The following is a 24,509-nucleotide window of genomic DNA, read 5'->3' as shown; positions in this document are numbered from 1 at the left end:
AATTCATTGAGAACAAGGCAAAGCCCGGGGTCGCTGCCCTGGCCTCCCCGAACCGCTGTGCCTGAAGCCATCCTGCACTGTGCTCCTTCTACGGCTAAAATGCGATTCAGATCTGAACATTGCCGATTTTGTATTCCTCCCTGTTTCTCTTGCTTATAGTAAGACATCCAGGAGGCAGGGGTACGCAGAACAATTTGTCCTGCAGCTGTCACAGTAATGCCCATGCTCTGTACTGACCCACGCACCCCAGGGGCACCGAAAGGAGCACACCCCTGGAGGTAACCCTGAACCTTAAAAGTCTGAATGGATTTTCCTTTTTAAGAATAGGTCATCTAAAAATGGCCCAAGTTCCCCAGAAGCATAGCTGAATTTTACTCTGATCACAAAGCCAGGACACTTCCAAGTACCACTGACACTTGCACTGCAGGTCAGTAGGCCAGGAAAGGCAGAACTACAGCTGCCAACACGTGCCGTGCCATGCAGCCCCCAGTGCCCAACCCAGCACATCCTCTCCACAGGTAATTCTGTGGTAGATCCAGAGGAGTCAGTGTCAGAGAGGGGAAATTCTAGGTCTCATTCCTGCACAGCCTGCTCCAGCCAGTGCAAAATTTCCCATCGCTGTCTCTTTCCCACTGGTTTTGCAAATAAAGTCCTGCACCTCCCCAGAAGAATCATTCACCACGCTCCAAGATCCTTTCTGATGGTGTTTTAAAACAACTTCTCTGAAGTCCCAAGTAACAAGGTAACTCTCAGTCCATGTGTAAGAACAAAACTCAACAAGGCAGACCGAGAGGCAGACACTTCTTATTATACTTCCTCCAAATGCACAGAAGGGCTTTCTCTCGGTACTCCAGGTCACTGAGATCATGCTTGAGGCATATGATTAATTGTCAGCCCTATCATGTTAAGGGGCAGTAGGAAAAAAAGCGAGAAAGATTTTTTTAGAACAGTGTTAAATGAGGCAGAAGACCTTGTCACTTAGCAAGAGCTTTTAAACTATCTTTGCATAAAGCAGCAGCAGCTAGGAAGTTAACAGACATAAATAGCACAGCATCGATTCGCGGCACTCCGAGTGTGAGTGCACGCAGTGCAGGTGAGCGCAGGAGAAGGATTCTGCTTGGAATAATTAACATTAGCTAGTGATGTCTGAAAAATAAAACCTCAGCTATAAAGCATTTTATTTTTTAGTATTTACTCCATTAAACACCAGAATACCCCCAAAGAAAAGCATGGAAATCCCAAACACCATCTGATAGCAACCAGAAGCCTGAAACAAGGGACATCTTCCTCAGGCCCAGACTTCCTTTAGCATCAATTTCCTGTCTCCTATAAAATTTGAGCAGGCTTCAGTACCTAGGTCCTCCCTTCTACTCCAGGCTGTGACCATATCAGACAAACCTGCTTGTAGTGGGATTTTGCCTGACCTCCTGAGCCACAAAGGTGCTCTGGGAATTCCTGTACTCGCATGGCTTGCACACAGCCAATTCGGTATCAACCCTTTAAAAAACACATGGACACACACACACACACAAAAAAACAAAACTAAATAAAATAAAAAAAAAAAAACTTATTTGGCCACTTGCTTCTCCCTTTCCTCCGGCTGAAAATCACTTCAGTGAATACTGATGCTAATATACGCTTGCACACAAGCATGCAATAACTGGCTCTCTGAAACAACGCCTGGAAATTCAGTCGGCGGCTGCGCTAATCGTGCTCCTACCATACTCTGAGGGCATTACCTACAAATGAGCTCTTTGTTACAGGATCAGAATGCAGTGCAATGCACCTCCAGCTTTCTGGATGGGTTTTTATTTGCCTATCAACCATGTGCAGAAGAAAGCATTGAAGTCACTTCAAGAGGGTAAACGGCAGGGGAGAACGAGCCTCCTGTGGAGGTTTCCTCTGCATCTGCTGAATGCAGGGCAGCAACGTTTGCACTGCCAGCATCTGCTGCCCAACTGGGCATCACAGGCTGTGCTGTGAGATGGGATAGCCGTCAGCGATGGTGCAGTCGGTTAGAATTAAGAGGTCCCATCACCTGGCATAAAACACAGGGATTGTGTCAGGCCAAATTGTAAATCAAAATTCAAAATCTCAATTACCTTCACTGTAACATAGCGTTACGGAACAAGCGCCACACTTGTTCCTATTGCACTGCTGAGTGGCCATAAGCACATCAGTTGCCTTTACAGTAGGAAACGTTAAAACTTAGGTATAAAACTGCTACAAAAAGATTTTGCAATTTGCAGAGTAAAACCCCAGACAGCAAAAAAGCACTCAGAGTAGTGATTTATCATGTGCAACCTAAAGAACCTAAGCCAGCACGATCTCCCATCTGCAGAAAATGGATTATTTCATCTCCGATTCTGCCGGTATTATTTAACATACAAATTACAATAGTTAACAAAAAGATTGCTAGGTCAGCCTCAGTGCAGAAGTTTGTCTTAACACTTTTCAGCTGGACTCATTCCTGAGAATTCATTCATTACCGAACGCAGAGTTTAACGCACCCCGTATTTCTGAATGCGCAGATGGCAAGGAAACTGCCACATTTTTAAACACAAGTGTAAGTCAGTCCTCATTTGCACCTCAATACAAGGGAATGAAAATACATGAACTGGTCACAAGCAGATGTACAAGCAGACAAACTTTGAGCTGGTTGAGAGGTAGGTGCGGAATGAGTGAGGGCATGACTTTAACGCGCCTGGGCTGGTGCAGGCATTCTGCAGCCAGGGCACCCTTCTTTGGTGTAGCTTAATCCATTGCCAGAATGTGGTGTAAATTCACAGGACTTGTTGCTTGTATGGCACGTTTCTGTTTTATTGTCTGACCTGGACACCCACGCTGCTGCTCGCTCAGAGAACCTGAAAAGGCTTTTGGTGCCACAGCACTTGTCTGAAGGAGGGGCTTCCCTTTTTTGTTCTTTCCCCTCTAGTTATGGTGACATGGTGCCCAAGACAATTGCCGGGAAGATATTTGGCTCCATTTGCTCCCTGAGCGGGGTGTTGGTCATTGCTCTGCCCGTTCCCGTCATTGTCTCCAACTTCAGCCGAATTTACCACCAGAACCAGCGGGCCGACAAGCGGAGAGCGCAGAAGGTAAGCTGAAACCCACGCCCAAGCACAAGCTCACCCATTGCACACGCTGGACACTGGGCATGCTACACGTCATAGGACCATTAAGGTTGGTTTATAGACCAAGATATCTGGTCCAAGCACCCCCCTCTCACCAATATCACCCACTGAACCATGAAAAATAAATTATCACCACCCAAACAGGGACTTGAACCCTGGACCCTCGTTGTCAGAAGCAATGGGGCTTTTACTACTCACTGTCACACACATGAGAAATAAATACGTACATATACCTACTGATTCCCTCAGAAAGTATAACAGATTATAACTCCATTTCAGCCCACTAAATTACAACAAAACCAGAATCAGGTGTTTACAACAACTGTACACTAAAGGCTTGGTTTATTTCTCCCAATGGAATTCTGTCTGCCAGAAATTCAATACTCAGGGGATCTGCTGGCAAACAGCAGCAGCAAGACATGCCATTTCTGCTGCGGGCAAGCATCTGGGTCCTGCCTACTTCCCACATCTCAGGGAGCTGACAGTAGAGCACAGAGATACAAGACCTACAAAACCACATCTGGCAGGCAAAGCGCATAAGCAGAGTAACAGAAGCAGAATCACGCAGGAATGAATTACAGGCTCCGTAAATCGGTGCTGCGATTTACATTTAGATCTGCATTAGGTTTGGCATTATCATTTAGAAGACGAAGAAATCCAAACTCCACATGAGGGCAAAGCCACGTTGTGGGGTGTGTTTGGAATCTTCCATGTTTGCCACGAGTCCTTTCTGTTGAGGACCACCAGATGATCCATCATACTGTCTGCTTTCTCTCATGCACAGAGAAATGCTCTGTGAATTTGTAAAGCTGCTTCCTGGGTCGTAGGTTCTGTGCTTCCAGTCTCCAGCTGCATCAGCCCTCTACCTTTCAGCAGCACTTACACCCACTTTAAATTAAACAAAATCTCTTTCACTGAACAGTGTGAACGCAGACAGCACCCTTTATCGGGATGTTGGCTGCAGAAATGTAATCTGGCAGGTAACGACCAGGATGGCATTACAAGCATTAGAACAACCTTTTACTACTTCAGTGTTAATAGCTAATTTTGCTTTGGATCACTGGAAGACAGGTGAACTCTCCATTCCGTCTGTGGTTAAAAGTATAAATCCAGAACCTTAGGGAACAACACAACCAGCAACAAAACCTTAGCCAGTTAACAACTGCTTTCTTAGTATGGTGAACTTACAGGTCAATGCAGTAACTTCTAACCAACTACAAGGACAAATACTCCTCGACAGTTAGCAACACATTTTGCATTTTCAAACATATACATTTATATATCTATAAAAGAAAAACAAACAACAGAAAAGAGACACAAATTGCTCCCATTCAAAACACTTACATATTGCCTAAAATAAATGTTTTCAAAAAGAAATATGCACAAAGAAGCTTGTTAAGGGGTCAGTGCACAGTAGCCCAGTTACGTAAGTGAAGACTAAGAGAAAGCACTTGTTCTACTGAACTGGTAGGTAAATATGCTGAGAGACAGAACTTGCTTTACAGTTCAGCCCAGGCAGGTAAACAGGCAAGACAAATAACCAAACAAGACTTCTGTGTAGCCACAGATGACAATACAAAGAAGCTCCAGAACTGACTCTAGACCAGTGCTTGTGGATGAGGCTGTCCCAGCCAGGCAGCGTACCGAAGGTTTTTGTTCTGATTCACTTTTTCCTTTATTGTTGGACTGCAATCCACTTGGTGGCAAGGAAGTGTGCCACCACCGCCTTTGATGCCAATATGATTGACTGCAGCTTTTATAAGGTCTGCTGTATTGACACAGTGTATGATTTCTCCCCATTTGAATTTCTAATTCCCTTGATATTGGATGAATTTCTGGGCTAAGAAAGTTTTCTCAAGTCAAAAGTGTGAGTAATTTTCACATGATCATCACTGCATGAATACTAAGGAGAGCAAGAGAGACATAAGCACACTGATGACGGTGATGCTGTGATGTCTCTCTAGAGATGGTCAGGATGGGCACAGAGAGAACCTGTGTTGGTAACAGACTTGTTCCAGCATCACCCTCCAGAGGACTCAATTTCTTCTTCAGAAATAAGAAAATTTTAGTAATAGAATTCTGTTCCCATCTAATTAAAGATACAAGGACATTTACGTGGCTTTTTTCAAGAAGGTTGGAGAAAGCTCTTTGCACCTTCTCAGCCCTTGAATACGCCCACCAACAGCATCTCTTTGTGAGCAGAGTTAGGAGAGACAGCTCTGAAGAAATAACAGACATCTTCCCTAAGTTTCTAGGGTGCTAAATAAATTATTTTTCTCTTTTAGTTGAGGAGTAAATATACTGGGTCAGGCTGGGATGTTAACTTTCCCTGCAGCAGCCCATACAGTGCTGCACTCTGCACTTGTAGCTAGAACAGCAGTGGCATCACACCAGTGCTGTGTCTGCTGCTGAGCAGTGCTGGCACAGCATCAGGACTCTCTCTGACCCTCCTAGGGGGTGGGCAAAAAGGTGGGAAAGAAACATCACCAGGGCAGCTGACCTAACCCAACCAAAGGGATATTCCATACCATATGATGTCACATTCAGCAATAAAAGGTGGAAAAAGGAAGAAGAGGGGAAGGGTGCCTAGCACAGTAAAACCACCACAGTAAATAATTTTAGGGTGTTATGATAAATGCTTTAGAGCTTCAATTTCTTCCAAGAATCATACCTGTTACAATATCAAGTACATTTGAAGAGTAGGTTACCAATCAGGTTTATTATTTTGATCATAACTCATACTGAGGAAAAGGCATTTAAATAGCATGAATAAAGTAAGGGGGGGGGGGGGGGGGTTGTTACCCACCAGCACCTATTCTTCTACTAACTGAGGAAAAATGTTCCTAAAAGAAAGAGAGGGAGGGGGAAAAAGGGGAGAACAACAAGGAAAGAAGAAAGAAAAAAACAACCACCACTGGTGCTTTAATCACCTCAGAGATAAATTATTCCTTGCCAAACCTGCACTGCAACAGAATTAATTACAAAAAGATCTGGTAATCTTAATTTATTGTGCTGTGTCATCAGATTTTGTCCTCTGGCACGCAGCAAGGACCAGGTCACTCTGAATGGAGGATGAATTGATCATTTCTGATATGGCTCATTTTGGCAAAATTGTTTTTTTGGTTGCCGCCCTCCCCCCCCCCCCAATACTTTTTTCTTTTTGACTGATGTGCTAAGAATAGACCTTCCTGACATTGAAACGATGCTGTTCTTTACTGAATGTCACAGTCTCTGGGTTTAAAGGAGAACTTGACACTTAAAAGGCTTGACAATTGAATGACTTTGTAATTCATGCATTGCTGGAGTCCCTCTTGCCGTGTTCAGCTTGCAGTTCAGATGCAACATGAAGAAGCAGACAAGTATCAGAGCTGGCTTGAGCACAGCTCCCACTTTGCAGCCCTAGGAAGGAGGAGCAGAGGCAGCAAGGAGCAGCTGCTGAACATGCTGCTCCATTGACAGCAAAAGAGTTCATTGTTTACAAGTTAGGCACTGCGAACATGACCCCAAGCCACAATGCCACTCCCACCTGAGCAGAGTAGTAGAGAAACGCATGGCTGAGAGACTGCCAGATAATGCAACAGATATGGCCTTAGAGCTTGGTGCAGCCAAGTCCCAGAAGAGCACATTGCTTTCCCATGGTTTACTGGAATGATCTGGACTCTCCCAGGGAAGAACAAAACACCCAGGTTTAGGATAGGAAAAGTCCACCCAGGACAATTTTTTTTTGCACAGCAGCTATCACATAAAAGTGCAACGCAGGACTGCAAACTGCAACACAGGCTATCAAGGAGTAGATGGCACAGCCTAGGTGGAGCAGAGAAGCGGACACATTGCCAGGTGGGTGAATTAAAGCATTCAATCACAGAGCCAGTAACAGCAGGAGACAGCAATGAAGCAGGGAGGGAGAAGCCACATCTCAGATGGAAGTCGCCAAGAGGAAATAGACAGAGGAAGGTTATTCCAGACCACAAGAACTGCTCGCGAGGTGGTTGCACACAGGCAGCTATGACTGCAGGCGGACAAAGAGGTAACTATGGAGATGCTGAAAAGGGGCTTAAGCCAAAAGGAAGAGTAAGGACGCAAATATCTTTCTGATTGTTCCATAAGAGGCACGCTAGAAACAGCCTGTTCCAGACCCAGCCGTCACTCCCAGAGGCATGGAAAACAGGACTGCAGTCAGCAGTGCTGCTCTAGAGGGAAGATGGTGACGAAGAGAATGCTTAATACTAAATTTATGTCATCATCTTAACCATGAGAAAGGCGGCCCACACACCTGTCAATAACAAGGCCATTATAATAATTGATTTTCTGCAGAGCAGGGGAGTCAGCTTTGAAATGTTCTGTTTTTCAGCTGACACCCTAAATTTTGGAGGTGGGTTAGTGAACTTCAAAGCATGGAACAGAACGGCCAGAAAAAGTGACTCGAGCAGAGCTGAGCTGTCTAAGGAGAGCTCAGCGACAGAACATGACTCAGTTCCCAGCAGGGGATGGGGTTGGGAACTTGAGGAGAGAGAGAAACAATAAGGTTAAAACTGGAGCTGGCTGACATTTAAAAAACATGTTTTTTTCAAACACAATGAATCTGGGTGGAATATGTTTTTGTTGTTGTTGATAGTTAACAGTTTCTGTCAAGGAGAAAAGATTATTTTTTTTTTTTAAAGGAGAAACTTCAGTTTTTCTGGGGTTGGTACCTCTTCCTTCTCTTTTTCCTGCTTGCCACATTCCCTAATACAATTCAGGGAAAAGAAACCAACCAACCAACCATCCTTCCTCTTCTCCTTCATACCATCCACAAAAGCAAGTGGCGTCCTCCACCAATTCAGCTAGTTCAAAGTACCTGGCTCCCAAATTACATCAGACTACCAGATGTCTGCAATCCATCCTCTGAAGAGAAAAACTGAAATCAGTGAGGTAGTTTACAGGCTTAGCCTCCAAAGCCCTGAATACTGAGCCTGTTTTTGATAGTGGCCCGATGCCCGGCTGAAATAACTTCTGCAAATATCCCCAACCCTCCGTACATTCATTTCAGGCTTTGAGGCCATTTCACATCACATCCCCATCAGGACCAGGTAGTGCCTGCAGTGTGTGAGAACCCAACCGATCCCCCCAGGGGCTCCCTGGCTACCCCAGGAACATGGTGCCTGCTCTCCCTGCCTTCTGGAAGGCCGGGCTGTGGGGCTCTGTCCAGATGGCTCGTTACGTAGCACAGTTGGTAGGATTTGTAATGGCTGATGTTGCCGGCTTCATCCCAGATGTCTAAATAAATGCTGTCTGAAATTACCTCGACCTGCATTCAAAACATTCTGCCAAAAGCCTTGGGAAGCTCTGTCCCACTTTGGAACAGGCTTCTAGTGATCAGACTCTTTGCTGTTACCTCTGTTAACCAGTTATTTTGCCACTGTGCCTCAGCAATGCAGAACCAAGCGGGCTGGTGCTGTTCAGCTTCGGTGCAGTTCCCAGTCTACGTGCTGAACACCACAGCCTCGTGCCAGCGCACCTACAATGCATGGTTACATCCAGATGAAGCACCATGGATATATCCACTGAGTCAGGAAAAAAAACATCACTTAAAGTAGGTAAAAATGGCAGTGAAGCGTCCTGCTGTAACTGATTTGTACCCTGCCAGTGATCAACAGATGAAGAGCAGCATTCGTCCTGATAGACGTGGTGCTGGGAGGGCAGCCCCCTACCCACATCTGTCAGACAGGTGGGAAAACCCTGCAGCCTCCTAGCACATCGCTCAAGGGCCTCTGCAGAATTTCTCCGCAACCACTCCCAGCCGATGGCCCAATGTGAAAAATCCCAAATCCCATTATTGCACTCCTCCCACTCCACCCAGCAGCTGTGGTCTGCAAAGTCTGACTCAGAGCAAGTCTTTGTTGAGGTCAGGAAAATCCAATCAAGCAGTACGTGCAGATAACTTCAGCATCGGATTAGGCTCTAAACCTGCACAAGGTAGGCCCTCTCCAGGCATGAACAGGAGCCTGCCACCCTCCTTTGTCTCCCCACTACGGCCATTGTCATTGTTCTGACAAACACGGATGTTGTGGCACCGTCACCCTTCCGTGCTTCCCTCCCTGAGACTCAGGTGTTCTCAAGCATAAAACTGGGATAAATCTGCTTCTTTACTGGCTCAGTGGCTTCTTGCAGAGTTAGTTCACGTACACATACAAGGTTATAAACTGAAACCATCCTGTGGTAATACTATTCACACTCAAGATGTTACATTTCTATATCTGAGCTTTTACACTGGTGATTCTTGCCTACTCGCCAAGCGAGGCAGCAGAGGGGCAGCACGCGGTTCCCTGCCCAGCCACAGGTCCCAAGCATGGTGAGTGCTGGCAGAGCCAGCCCATGAGCAGGCCAGGGAATGAAGAGCGTGCATGCAGCTTACTGACATTTTTCAAAAAATATCTTTATGCAGAAATCACAGTCTGCCTGCAAGTACTCTGCAGGAAGAAAAAGGAGTTCGATTTACCAGACAAATTGCTCCTGAGGAAATAGTTTTTCTCCTCTTTGTCACAGCAGAGCAGAACTCTTCTGTTTACTATGCAGACCAGTGCCTGGTGGCAATTTGAGCCACCTGTTCTCTGGGTAAGCGCAGCCATTTAGCCCAATCTCAGCATTAACTCCAAACAAATACAATAATAAGGAGCAATTCTACACATTGTCCACGAGCTCCAGCATCCAGCCGCCAGCCAGTGCATTTCTGTCCACATATGAAACATCAGCTTCGTTAGCAACTGAGTCAGGACAATTAGGAGCCATTCTAGCAGGAGCGTGCAACGATGCTGGAATGCAAACCAAGGCCAGGGAAGCGAGTAACCATGACAACTCCACAGCTTTCTGCTGACAGCCCAGGGAGTGCTGCGGCACCCGATATAGCACGAGAAGCAGGTTTCTCCCTTGGTATTTGCCAAAGAGAGGCATGCAGCCAATGTTTGGTGGCTGTCATTGTAGAGATGTGAGCTGTGACACACATTCTTGTATGAGCCTTCACTCATCAAATATGACCACGGGATGGGTTTCTGACGGACCTTTCTTTTCCAAAAGCTGGCTGCAAGAGACTTGTCCCCAGGGACCTCAGAAACAGGAGGAACAAGTAAGAGCAGATTCAGTAAGAAAGCCAATTGCACTACACAACTTTGTCATCCGATGACTTCTGAATAATTTTCATTTGCCAGCCAGCAACACTTCCCTCAATTACTGCTGAAAGCCTGAAGTATGGAGAAGTGGCACGGAGCACAGTCCCTGCCCTTACCCGGGCTGGCATTGCCTGCACTCACGCAAGGGAAGTCTAACACCAGCCACTCCACTTGCTGCTGGTGGGTACCTGGGGTTCAGAGCCAAGTGCTCTAATTGCTAGTGAGTCAGCAACAAAGCAGGAAAACAGTCCTGCTGCCTCCTCACCCCCTTGTGCTTCATTCCACAGGGAGTTTTACAGGTTTGTTAGTTCTCTCGAGTTTCATAAAAAGGTTTGTGGTTGTTTTTCTCCTCCTGTGTTTCCTCTATCTTCCCATGGAAGGTGTGAGTAGCACTACATTAAGTGATGGCCTCCATTTTTTTGTAGCTAATCACAAGCCTCTGCACCATTAATTACTGTTCGTATATCAGGCCTAGTAAATTGGCATCTGACACTAGATTAAATTCTGTTAATTTCTCCATCCCCTGAATAGTTTATAGCTATTAATTAGGGGTGTGAGCTGTGTGAAGGATGTTATAACAAGTGAGATCTGGAGACAGACAGACAGATCCCAGACATTCATCATACTTTGCTTTCTCTGAAACCAAGAACCATTATAACAGAGAACAGCAAGCTCTCCATTAATGTTGCAGGAAAACATGAGGCTTTTTTCTTGAGAAGATGCTTATTAATGTTTCTAAACAAACTCCCAACACCGTAACTTAAACCCCATAACACTTTGCTTCCAACTCTAACAAACTCTAACACATTCCCAGTACACTGCAACTGCACCTCTTTCACCATGCAACCCTGGAGTGACTTTAACTCAAGCTCTAAGATCTATTCTAGTGGTAAGAAGACAAAAGCATATGCAGGGTTATGTTTTTGTTGGTTTGTTTTTCAATTACTATACTAAGAGGCAAGCTTAAGAAGTGAAGGGAGCTAACTTGTCAGTCAGCTGGACTAGCAGCACAGGAACCTTGGCACACAGCAAGCTTCGAATTTCGGCCATGATGGGAGAGCTATGTATAACGTGTATTTCAATAAAGAAAAAAATGTCCATATGGTCAGTTCTTAGAGATCGGGGTCTGAATACAACCCTCACTGGGTGGATGGCTGGGTAACTGGGAAAAACAAGAGAAATACGCAGGGCATCTATAGAGGATAAAATAGGAAATGACCTTGAAAAAAGCTTACTTTTTAAGTGACAAGCAAAGGAATGAAGTGAGAATTATCAAACTCCAGGAAAAATGAAGCTTATTCTGTTCTTTAAAGTAGAATGAATAAGCAGCAAACATCAGAAAGGGAATGGTCTACGTAAAAAGAAAACGTCAATACAATGGCAACTGAGTAAAACTGGTGATAAATACATGCAGGCAGGAAATCAGAAGCTATTTTCTAAATGGAAGAATGAGGTTTTAAAGTAGATACCCAATAGGAGTAAGAGCTTTACTAATTTTAATCCAGAACTTGTTAGGTTTGCAGTAGGCGAGAACTGGCCTCAGTGCTCTAGAGACTTCCTGACAGTCTTGCATTTCCTAATTCGAGTTTTGCGTATTATGACTCTTTTCAAAGTTCTGTTTCATCAGCTAGGGTATCTATGACTAGTAGAGAAGCTGAGATCCATTAAACTCCATATTCTGTGCATTGTTCTATAAATAGATTGAACATCATGTTCTTCAGTGTTGGAAAAGATTAAACGATACAGTGCATTTGAAATGATGTTCTGTTGCTTTAATGGTGCCAAGGGTAAGGTACGATTAAAAGGAGAGCCACAAAGGAGGGGAGGGGAATCTTTCATGTCTGGAAAGTAATGAAGAGGCCCAAAATAAGATCAAGGTCTGACTATAAGTGGTTCTATCAAATTATATAGGAATATAATGAGTTCTACGCAGTCTAATTTTCATATGCAGCTCTACAATATCTCCCCCAAAGCAAAAGCGACAGAATATTTAAACTTAGCTCAAAAGCTGCTTAATGTAAAGAATTTAGAGGAAGGAAAGTCCAAATGTGCATACTTTGTTTCTCGGAAAGGTTAAGATGACAGAAAGATGATCTGCAGAAACTGACTTTTCTAATTCTGCTGTAACTCCATCGCCTATTGCAATAGCCAGATGGAACCAGGGTTAGCAGAATAACAACCAGTACTTATTATATGGGCCATTTGCTTTTTAAACAGCTATTATTTCGCTCACTGTTCAAACGCATGTAATAACCCCAAGTCCTAATTTGGCAGTCCAGCCTGTTTCCAAGCTTTGTTAAAGATGGCATATCAGCTTCTCAGAGCCATAAGTAGGACAGATGAGTGTCGCATGATTATATTGAGGAAAGCACTCCACAAGCAGTAGATTGATTTAATTTCTTGTCTGCTCTAGACAATATTTTATTTTTTATTTCTTAAAAGAAGAATTTTCTGTTTTCCACTTGCAAAGGAAAAATACCCCAACAGACCAAGGGAGCTAAGCTGTTTTCCACCAGATGAAGATTGAATTAATCCCCTTTCCGAGTTACACATGTGTACTAATTCCCACTCAGGAGTACAAATTGAAATCTTTGCTGAATTCTTTTTCTTTTTGAATTTTATAATAAAATTAGAGTCAAACACAAGATCATTTCAAGTGCAAACTCAAACTAGCATCAGACGCAGACAAATGCAAGAAGAAAAAAAACAGCATTTACTGAATGGCTCTGATATTGTACCCTAGAAATAAAAATCGGATCAAAAGTATTCTGTTGATTACCTTTGAGAACAGCTTCATGTCAGCAGTAAGAGACCATATACTGCACCACTGAACTCACCGCAGCAGTCACCAACAGGACTGCTCATATTCAAACTACTAATTGTTTAGGAGATAAAATGTGAAGCACTATTAAATATCCAACATAGCTGCATTTTCTGCCAGGAATGCTCTTTGTGTGGTTTTAGTAGATAAAGTTAGATAGGAAGGATAACGCTAATAACAGCTCCAGCCTGAAGAGGGAACAGGAGGGGGCACAGGAGGGAACGGGAGGACCTGGACATCCAGTACCTGCCATACATGTGCTCCAGCCCATCTCCTTGCACAAAGGCACAGAAGATCTGGAAAGCTGAAGATGTCTGGGAAATATGAAATTATGTCATAGATTGTAACTTAATAGTTTATGATACCACATAAATCAAGAGTGAACATTATCTCCATAAGAACTAGATGAAAATCATTAATAAATAATAATTAGCTGTTTCCTGGGTCTGCCATCTGGTAAGCATTTTTCCTAGCCTGCAACGCCTGCTTCTTTCCCTTGTCCAAAGCAGCTAAACGTTGAAGACATGCTATTCTATTTCTCCTTTGCTAGCCCCTTTGGAAAATGCTGGTACCTAGGATGCTGTCAGCCACTTACATCACCCTCACCCACTTATCTCAGAACTCTACGCATGCAGGGCTTCACTGCCATTCTGCTTATTCAGTCTCCAGTTTCTTAAAAAGCAGGAAGGAGCCAGAAGTTATTGAGACCTGCCTTCCACCCTGCTCTCAAAAACACGTGGGCACTAAGATAACCAAATTAATCATCCTAACCTCTAAGTGGCTGTCATTAGTATTATTATTTTCATCATATAAATTATCTTCCAGATTAGGTCATATGCATTTTGAGATCCTGTGGTTTCCTAGCAACTCCTCTTACCACTCTACATGCAGACACAGTGTGCCGTTTTCCTTCCTTTTTTAGACTCTCTGTGCAGGGGTTATATTCAGTAACAGTGATCTCAGGCCTGGCCCTAATGACCTTTAGTCTGCCACATTTGTGGGATGAGATGCAGAAGACAGCTATCCCCTCCAAAGACATTTGCAGCAGATGGTCAAAAACCCATGGTCCTGCACTTGGCTTTTTCTTGTCCTGCAGAGCAGAAGTACTGAGGCATGTAAACAGCTGAAATAACAAAGACATACCCATAAAAGTGTTACAAACTGGCAGAATTTGGAAGACCCCATCAGCTTAATTCTTGGACAGTTAAATATGTGCCAGTACATAGTGTAGGGTTCTCTACAAAACAGTGCTTCATCAAAGTCTGTGCAGGGCGCCCTAAGTGCAAGGCCTCTACTCCTGCACTGTACTCTTCCCCTACCTGTCAAAGCATACCTTTGCTGGCCTGCCACATCCAGACTGATGGATCCCAGCAGATAACACAAAACTCTGCTGAAATAGCCCACTTTTACCTGCTTTCCATCTGTAACCTGAATTGTAAGCTTGCTGCCAGGTGCCCTTCTCGCCCACAATCCACTCAGCTCAGTCACCCAAACCAGTGTCAAACCTCAACTGCAATGCCAGGGGAGAGCTGCTGTGCTCTCAGGTGTGATTAAAGTACTGCATCCTGCAGAAACATAAAACACCTACCTAGACATCTTGTAAAGCTCGCACAACTTGATAGATGTGCTTTCCAAATAATGCACATTTCACATAAACAGATTTTCACATAAAAACCATGAACCATAACTTTAGAGTTGTTTTTAGCCCAACTTGGGAAATTATCTGGAGGGCCAAACCAATTTTAGGTACCAATTTTAATTAACTTCTCTAGCTGACTTAATCAAGATATCTACCAAATTTAATCACGACGGGGGCACAGAGTTAGGTGATGTGACTATCCCAGACAGTCTTTTGTGTAAGGAAAATAGGATTAATTTCTGCCCTGCCCCACTGACATTTTTTAAAATAACAACGTCTGTTCTAAACTACAAAAGCTATGGGGTTTAATTATTAAGATAGCTAGTGGCCCTGTTTCAAAGGAGAAAAGAGAACAGACCTCAGAAACGAACCATCTCCAGTCCATGTGGAGTACAGCTATTAATATTTGATCTCCTGCTAGCCTGAAGGCAAAGGGAATAATGTTCATTACAAGAGCCTAAGACTGAATCCACTTTAACAATTGACTGAACTGACGATGATAGCAACTGAAGATGATGAAACTTTTCCTGCTGTATGTGAGGTGGGTAGGTTGAAAGACTCTCACACTTCCTGCAGCAAAAGGAGCTGATGTTCTGTCAAGCACAGAAAGGAAAAGGAAGGAAAGTCTTCTGTGGTTGCCAGAGCCTCACTGTACAGACCATCACTGGATCCACCATCCAGTCCTGATTACAGAAGAGATAAGATCATTGTGGATAGCAACAGACACACAAAGGTGTATTGCTTTAAAATGGAAGAAAATTTCATGAAAAATGTAATTAACAGGGATAAAGTACCACGTAACTAAGAAATGGAATAGTCTTTGATCCCTTATCCCCGCTCCCTCCCTAATTCATGTGCAAGTTCACTCAGAAGTTACACCACTGTAAGTAAACCTCATGGAGCACAGGCTGAGACTTGAGACTTGGCTGTTACCTGCAACTCCTAGCTTCTAGTAGTGTTTTTTGTTTTTTTTTTTTTTTTTTTTTTCCTCTCTAGGTTCCAGTCTGAGACCAGTCTCCATTTAGGTCCTAGAGCAAGAGCAGTTTGCAAAGACCTCAGAAAAATTGAAGATCAAATTTCATATTCTTGTCGCATCTTCACTATAGAGTAATTTTCATCAGAGATTTCACACTCTTATACTTGGAGTATTAACATTAAAATAGGACAATGAAATCTAGGTGAAATATAGAAAAGAAATTCAATTTTGGATGCCCCCATTTTGGGGTGCCAAAAAGCGTATCTATTTTTCAGGCTGTTCATAGTCTGTGACTCCTAATTAAGGCTGCAAAGCACTATCCTGTGAGTGTTGTTTTCTAAGAAATTGTCTGTTTAAGCAGAAGCTCTTAAGGTTAAACAAATCTTTCAAATATTGAGGGCCAGAGTCACTCATGCATGTACAGTAATAGAACTCCTAAAATTATAACACTCTCTGGACCCACTGCAGACATTTGCCTCTTGGCTTTACTGTTCATACAGCGTATACCCATTAGCACCTCTAATTAGAAAGGAAAATCACGAGTTCCATGTTATTTAAAAGATTATGCAGCATTTTAAAATACAGCACAATGTAATTATTTTTAATAGCCACAGCTATTTCATGTATTTACTTTTAATGGTGTTTGAGTCATAAATTAACAGTAGAAAAGAAAAAGGCAAATCAGCACTTGACAGAGAAGCAGGCAACATTTGAAAAGACTAACTGGAAAGCTAAACAAAACGTGTGATCAAAAGAGAAGAGGGCCTTATTAGTTTTTCTTGCTTGCTTTGTTCTGGGCTGCTTTTTATCATTTAACTTGTTCCTCTAGATGTCAAGAAGGTCAGGGATAAATAAAAATGAGAAGAGTGTTGATGGAGAATGACTTCTGTCATTCTGTAAAGAGATGCATGTTTGGGGACAAACAGTCCTATATCGTCAGATACCAAAGCTAATGAACTAACATTGCCAGTGCAGAGGACAAAAGGAGCATATAAGGTGCCTTTGTTTACCACTGAATGAGGAACGTAGACTTTTCATTAGTGTTTCCCAATAAACCAAGGATCTTTGCTACTTGACTGGTAAGTGGAGCAAGTTACCAAACGTCTCCCAGCTCCGCTCCCTTGGAACGCCTCTCAGCAGCCACTCACGCTGCAGCAGCATCTCCACCACCACCACCAGGTACCAGGTGTCAGCGTGTTTACTGCAGGAACTCACTTCTTATCTCTGGAAAGGCCACTAACACTGTGGCAGCTGCATTCTTCAGATCTGCACACTCATCTGGGCCCTGGAGACAGCCCCGCGCTCGCTGTTCTCACCAGCAGCCTTGTCCTACTTGCATACCCCCTGCATTTCATCCCCAGGGTTTTTCAGGTACAGTGGGATCCTGGCATTGCCTTCATCCTGGCACAGACAGCACAGGATTGACCACTTGGTGTGCCAAAGTATAAATCCAGCTTATTTGTCTCCTTTGCAGAAAGCCCGACTTGCAAGGATTCGAGTGGCCAAAACGGGCAGCTCCAACGCCTACCTTCACAGCAAGCGCAATGGCCTCCTGAACGAAGCCCTGGAGCTGACGGTGAGTGCAGACAAAACACCTCCTTCTCACTTTGGGAAGCTCCCTGCTCCCACCCCTCCCTGGGCTCCCTCCCCTTCCCTCCCCACTGCCACCCGCATGGCTGGCCGTGCAGCGCGGCAGCCTCCCCGGAGCGCGTGCTGCTGTACCTGCACTACTGGGTATGCTGTGCTGGAGTCCAGCTGCAAGACTGCAGCAGAGGAAGAAACTTCCTTGGGCTCCTTCTTGAGCTGGGAAAGGATCTGGCCTTCCAGCAGAGGCCAGGTTCACAGCTTGTTCAAACCTTGGTGTGAAGAAGCTGTGGGAGCTGCGCTGCTTTGGACCACCCAGCGTCTGCCTGGGCTATAAATATCCACAGTCGTTCAACATATAGTTATTTATTTTTAGAAGTCTCTGCCTAACATGGACTATCTGCATAACAGGACAGGAAAATATTCCCTAGTTCTTGTTTCAGACAGTTTGGTGGTGGGTTTATTTTTAATAGAAAGGCATCTGGAGGCTAATATTAGCTATTCATGAGAAGAAAAAATGTAAGTGCGTCAGATTGCTCAGCAGAATCAGTGAAAACGAGAGGAGGTTATTACATTAAGCCTGATCAACACCAGAGCAGGTATTAGCACATTTCATGGATTCCATTTCAAATAAAGCAGCCTTTCGTGCATGTGGGGAGCAAAGAACAAGATGAAGAATGCCTAATTGAGCCACCAGAGCCACCTTGCACTTGTTCGTGCATCCTTACTTGGGGCCTAATCCTTCAATTGTCTACTATTTGCCCTGGCATACATCCTTGCCAGGATGTTTGCATTTGTAAAACTAAAGGTGAAAACTTTTTTCAAGCTAGCGGTGTAGGACCTGAGCCCATTCCTACCCAAGATCAGCAGGTCCAGCACGCAGAAGCAAGTTGTGCACCACCTGTTTTTACATATAGGATGTTTCTCGGTGCAGACGTAGATAACAGACTGTGGTCTTTTGTAACTGGAGTAGCTTTCAAACATACTTTACATGAAATATGGATTTGGAAGGCCAGAGGCCCGGATCAGTTTATGTGCTCCCCTCCAAAACAAATTCGATCATCCTAACTACACAAATAATGTCCCCTGCTCAACAAACGGCAGAGATGCTTGGAAAATCTGTGGTTCTCGAACCACATGCTGCTTGTGAGCAGCTCAAGGAAAGTTTCTATATCAAGAAAATATTGAGACCAGGACAACTGGTCACAAGTAGTCCAGAGATTATTCCCAACCAGTGAAAGGCTCAGGAGTGGGACACCACCTCAGCTGAGTCTACTGTGTCATTATTCAAAAAATTGACTACAATTTAAAACTTTTGTGCTTTAAATTTCTAGGTCCGTTCCGCCCCCCCCCCCCCCCGTTTTATAAATGCCAGAGGAGCTTAGCATGGACGCAGTTTTCGCTTGATCTTCCAGCCTGTCATCCCAACATGAATCTCCTCACATCTCTCATCAACCAAAATTCCCGGCCAAGATCACTCACAGGAGAGCAGCTGACATACCAGTGCTTAAATCCAAGATGTACAAGGTTGAGAGAAATATTTGGCTGAATGGGTTCATTTTCTGGCACCTGCCCAAAACTAATTGGAAGAAGGGTCTTTTCGTTGGCTACCAAGCTGTTGTACACACAGGAAAGCTAACAAAAACATTTCTGAAGAGGCTCTAAAGGATTTCTTTTACCCGTTAAAAAGTTAGATATAGATTAATGCCTAGAGCAGGTCTTCCCAAGCTTTCCTGGGTTCAAATTGCTTTCTGGTGTGCCTACGGCTCTAACCACTAACACAGTTTCCCCACAGCCCAGTAAGATCCATGAGCTCTACTTGGGAAAGCACCAAATATTACATACATTTCTATCATTACATTGTAAGAAAATATCCCCGCCCTATGGAACTTCCAGATGAAACAGCCAAAAGCAAAGGCTAAGGGGAAGGAAGGCAGAACTACCATCTGCCTGTGCCACACAGGAATATCACTGACTAGAACAAGAAACCTGCCAAAGCCATGCCTGGCATCTGCACCACTGCCAGGAAATGATCTTTGACTACTTGAGGACTACCATCATTCCTGAATCAAGAACCAAGACATCTCTCCACTAGTAGACAGAGGCAATAAATCACTTCAGAACTGCAGTGCACCCTTTGTCAGAAAGGTATACACGACCACTTAAACTCCACAAGGCAAGATTTTATGTCCTTTCATTTTATGGCAGCAGAACAAACTATTCTTAAGAGAGTACAAGACGTGAATGACAGCACAGTCTAGCCAGCCAAATTTTTAGGCTGGAAAAAAAATGAAGGAATGTGACTTGTGCAGTTGCTATAGCAGGGGCTAAAGTATTATCTACATACTGTGTACATCCCTCAGTCAAATTAGTATCAAACTGCTTCATTGGTCAGGTGCACATCCCGTTTTGATACCTTGCCCAGGACTCATGCTAACTTTAATGGACTTCACGTGGCCAGATTGCCGTTGGGCTTGTTTGGTACCCAGCAGCAATTCCAAGTGCAATTATGATATGGCCATGACTAGATATGATCACTTTCATCATTAGCAATCACACAGTACTGTGATCAATGTATAATTGTTTTACAAGCGTCCAGCAGATTGCCCAGCAGTCTGACACCCTGAGGGTTTAATTGAGGGGAAAGAAACAAACTGCTCCAGAATATACCCCAGCTCTGATGCTGCAGTCAAACTAATAAACTGGGAGAGAAGGGCTGTTCAAGATTCCGGAACACGTCCCAGAATTTCGTTTCATTAGCACCACAATGAACACACTAACAGCATCTTTCGAGGGAACAGCATGTCTTCAGCCTGTAGCCTTGCATCAGAGTAATGAACACATGAAGAAAAGGATTGATCCAAGGACAGCAGCAGGAAGAAGTTCTGTTCCTAGCAAGAACACAGAAACATGGATTTGTAGCATTTTGCATTTGCCATCTAGACACCAAGTACTCAGAGCTTTTTCTTCTCATTTAGAGAGCTTTTTAGTGGGCTTTATGTCAGAAGCGCTCAAGGGATGGTGAGCTTCTTCCCATGGCAGCAGCCTACATATCCTCTTAGTGATAATCTCCTTGTACAGCTAGCCGAAATTCCCTTTTAGCTAAAATGCTAGGCAGTGTATATCCTAGGAACAGTAGTTTGTGAGGTCTTGTCCCTTTTCACAAGCAGAATCTGCTTAGCCATAGATAAGCATTATAGCCATTCTCACAGCGAGGGTCAGTCTAACCACTGAACCAGCTCGTCTCAGTTCACCAACGCCCAATTTTGCATGCTGAAGCACTAAGTAGAAGATACCTCTGTAATGGAAACGTTTTGGACTTCAGAACCAATGCCACAGTATGTTTCAGTCTCCCTCAAAGCAACCAACAGCTCAGCAAACGCCTTCCAAGAACAAACTGAATGGTAGCTGGCATCAAACCCTGCAAAACTGGCACCCCAGCTCAAACAGCAAGCCAGCCCCCGTCCTCCCCCCACCATTTTTTTCATTACAGCCAAACTTCCTAATGAAGACACAGATTTTGTTTGCCTGCAGTAACATAGGTACCACTAATGCAATCTCTGTAGGTATACAGCCCTCAGCAGCACTATCAAAACGCCAAGCATTTGTGCAGTGCCTGCAGATCTCTCTCTCAATTTGCATGCTAGGATGTTCTGAATGGCTGCGTGCTTTCTTGTTCTGAAAACACCAATCTGGCTGAAGAAAAAGGTGAAAAGACGATAAGGTAGGAATCATACTCACTGATGCTACACTTTATTCCTGGTCACTGCCATTCCTTGATCCATTTCCATCAATGGCAAGATTTGCCTTGTAATGGAAGGCACAGAAAGAGACCGAATCGTGCTGCCAAAATGTGACATTTGGCTTCACTCTTCTGCCAGAAGTAGGGAAGCTTTGTCTCTGTCTCAAGCAAATCCTTTCATAAAGATACTTTTTGCAATATCTGCTCTTCCTCCCTCCTTTTCCAGAGTGTTTTAGTGCAGTCTTATATTTTCTTTAAGGCTTGCAGGGACCTCCTTGGGAAATATTCCAACACAGACTTCACCAGAGTCAGTAATCCCAGTAGGGTAGGAACAGGATCTGCTTGATGTGTTAGCTCACTGGGAGGATCGTTAATAAGAAGAATGGAACTGATTATTTTTTTTAGGCTACTCTTAAAAATACTTCTGGGAATGCTCTACCTTCCAAAACCAAAGCAACAAAAAATCCATAACCTGCTTAAGATGCATTCCCACAGGAATCTATTAATTCTGCGTACAGTAAGTCAGCTTTCTAAGTGTACCAATTCAGCGATGTTTTGGCATCTGTCAGAGACAGAGTTATTCCTTCACTTAAGGATCGCAGAGCCACCCAGGAAATGGCATCCAGAATGCACATTTGCAGTGAATCACTGTGCCACATGGGTGCATCTAAAAGCAATACCTTAAGCACAGCTGAATTTGACCCCCTTTAGAGCAACAGATAAAATCTTGGCACTTCTGCTAAGGGGTTCTGCTGCCTTCCCCATCCCACCCAATTTTACAGGTCTTGCTGCACAGACAGTCAAATACCTGGATCAGGAGGCCTTTGGGCAGGCTTGCCTTGTTTGGATTTTGTGCTAGGTGATGCACAGGGGGTTCCCTCTCAGTTTGCTGTGCTCCTGTGTGCTGTGTTAATGAGACAAAACACAGGACCCTTGAGCCCCAGCTCAATGAGAACCTAATGGAGATGGACCCTCCTCCTAGGGAACTGCTGCTGCGTTTCACGTAGACATAAACCCTTCACCACTGATGCACAGTGCTCCTTCATCTGAGGTATGCTTGGATAGGGTAATTTATACGTATTAACTCTTACACACGTAGCGCCTGCCTGTTCCTCACTTGTCCCTGCCTTTCAAAGAGGGCTTCCATGCCCTCATCGCACACCAGTCCCAGGCCTCAGGACCAGCCACAAGCTTCCCACCAACAACCACACACTGCATGCTGAGGCAAGGGAAGAACAGCCCCATATACACTGCACGTACCAAGTGTGGAGAATAGTTGGCCATGTTCACGTAGAGGAGAGACCTAGGAGTCCTGTCTCTAGAAACAGCATTACAAAGTCCAACACACGAAGCCCATGTTCACACTTTCTGATCTGGCACTGAACCACGCCTCGGGAGGTCCCAGCACAACACACGCCAGTGCCAGCAGACCCAGCTCAGAGCAGCAAGGTCAGGCAGAGCCAGCAACTCAGCAGAACTGACACAGCACATGCTTTGTCTCCTGAGAGACAGCAGAGTGTAAGGCACATCTGTTGGCATTCAAAGGTCACAACAATTTTAAAAGTCTTAACAGCTTTAGGAAAAATAAAACACCATAGTTTTTTATTATTATTATTATTATTTACCTTCTGGTTCCAGAGCCTTTCGACCATACAACAGCAGTGTTTCCTCCACAGCTACAAAATGGCTAGAAACACACTGGTTTTGAATCAAAGCTCATTTCCCCACCTGAGTTTACTAGCCAAAGAATTAAGGAAAGAAAAAAAAGAAGAGTTACTCTCATGAGATTCATGAGAAAAACCCGAGAGATGATAACACTGAAATTATCATCTTTATCCCTGTGAAAGCTCATGCTGGTGGTTGGTTGTTTTCATGGTTTTACACCTGGTTTGGGTTTTTTGTTCCTCCCTCCCCTTTTTCTGACTCCAGGGATCCACCGAAGATGAACAGCATATGAGTAAAGGCACCTCCTTAATTGAAAGCCAACATCACCACCTGCTGCACTGCCTGGAAAAAACAACCGTAAGTAACAACACAACCCTTTCTACATCTTCTTAAGTCTTTGTGCCTGTCCCAGGCTTCATAAGGACAAGCTGTGCACATAGTATGCTCTGAACTGCCACTTGGGTGGGCACACATCCCAGGTGGACCTCCAAGCTGTGCCAGAGTGGACTGACACTCAAGTTCCCCAGAATACCCAGCAATGGAATAAATGCATTTCAATTTCATCGAGTCTTCTTTAAAAAAGAAAAAGAAATCAGTGAACAAAGGGATAGGGGTGTGATTGTCTGCTACTCCAGTCACCTACACCTGTACAAAGTCAATAGCAGATTGCTCAGTTCACTGGAATACAAATAACTTTTCAGCAAGGGTTTAGGGAGATCCTATAGATGAGCTGCATACTGGGTTTAATTTTTTCAGTGCTTCTGAAAGAGAAACAAACTGTGTTTGTCTTGTGCTGTCAGTCACACATCGTATGTACTTGTTGCTTGTGCCACTTAGTGCCACTGGACACTTCTGCTGTCTTAAGAGGAAGAAGCTGCAGTCAGTGAGTACAAACCCCAACTTGGTCTGTGCCAACAGGAGACCAGGCTGGAAAAACCAACCTTTAGCCCTTTCTATGGAGCAGAGCAGATGAACTCTCTTAATGGGTTTAAAGGTTGCACGTATCTTTTCTCACTACGGTTCTGGTCGCAAGACACGGTAATTTATCTCAGAGCCAGCCAAGCAGTTTCTCTGACAATGACTTCTGTTTGTGTCGTGCAAGGTGTTGGTGTGAGAATTTTATTTTTTCATTATTAAGTTATTCTGTATGCAGAAGTCTTTGAAACATTTCAGATATTTTCTGATACATATGTTTTACTTCCAGGTTTATATAAAAGGTTATGCAGTAAAGGAACATATTATCTATACCATGATTCATTCTAGAAAGAATGAAGAGAGGTTAACATTTGAAATATTCATGACTTTTTCTATCTGCATCCATCATCAAATGTACTTTTGATTTCTGACTTGCAAGAGCTTTCTTTTAGACAAATCACCTTCACTTCCATAGTCTGGCTTATGCTGGAATAACATCACTTAGGCCTCAGCGATACACTGGAAGAAGAAGACTGGTTAATTACAGTGACCTGTGAGCACAGCTGCTTTATCACAATGAGCTATTAAGGTCACCTTTCTAAGGGCAGTGAACTGATTCTTCCTGTATCAATGACTATTGAATTCATTTTATAAGACTCATCTTGCCTTTGTCTCTAGCAATTTTGGATGTTACATAACAAGCAGATATTTCACAATCTGACTCTTTGGTTTAGAACTTCATGCTTAAAAGCTTTACTACTGTGACCCATATTTCACAAGAATACTTCCATTTGAAAACTTTAACAAACTGGCTGAGGCAAACAAAAGCTGGCATCCCTGCCTCCAGGGTCGGCTCTTGTAAGGCCCTGACCTTGTACAAGCTGATAG

The 24,509-nt window shown here is 43.9% G+C and overlaps 1 protein-coding gene and 1 long non-coding RNA gene across 7 annotated transcripts in view; one reads left to right on the top strand and one right to left on the bottom strand.

The window, feature by feature from the left end:
* LOC118178686 overlaps positions 1-22,766 on the bottom strand; it is a 98,406-nt gene extending 75,640 nt beyond the window's left edge. The window contains exon 1 of the long non-coding RNA XR_004756259.1: positions 22,667-22,766. This is a non-coding gene — a long non-coding RNA (uncharacterized LOC118178686). The remainder of the gene's footprint in view (positions 1-22,666) is intronic.
* KCND3 (potassium voltage-gated channel subfamily D member 3) overlaps positions 1-24,509 on the top strand; it is a 120,466-nt gene that overhangs the window by 85,135 nt on the left and 10,822 nt on the right. For all 6 annotated transcript variants that reach the window (XM_035347401.1, XM_035347404.1, XM_035347400.1 and 3 more), the window contains exons 3-5: positions 2,936-3,098; positions 17,190-17,291; positions 22,971-23,063. In XM_035347401.1, coding sequence (XP_035203292.1) covers positions 2,936-3,098; positions 17,190-17,291; positions 22,971-23,063 — 358 coding nt within the window. The remainder of the gene's footprint in view (positions 1-2,935; positions 3,099-17,189; positions 17,292-22,970; positions 23,064-24,509) is intronic.

This window comes from Oxyura jamaicensis, chromosome 26 (assembly GCF_011077185.1).
Source record: "Oxyura jamaicensis isolate SHBP4307 breed ruddy duck chromosome 26, BPBGC_Ojam_1.0, whole genome shotgun sequence".
Taxonomy (NCBI): domain Eukaryota; kingdom Metazoa; phylum Chordata; class Aves; order Anseriformes; family Anatidae; genus Oxyura; species Oxyura jamaicensis.
The sequence above is the reverse complement of the archived record's forward strand: the minus strand, read 5'-3'. Positions and strand labels throughout refer to the sequence as shown.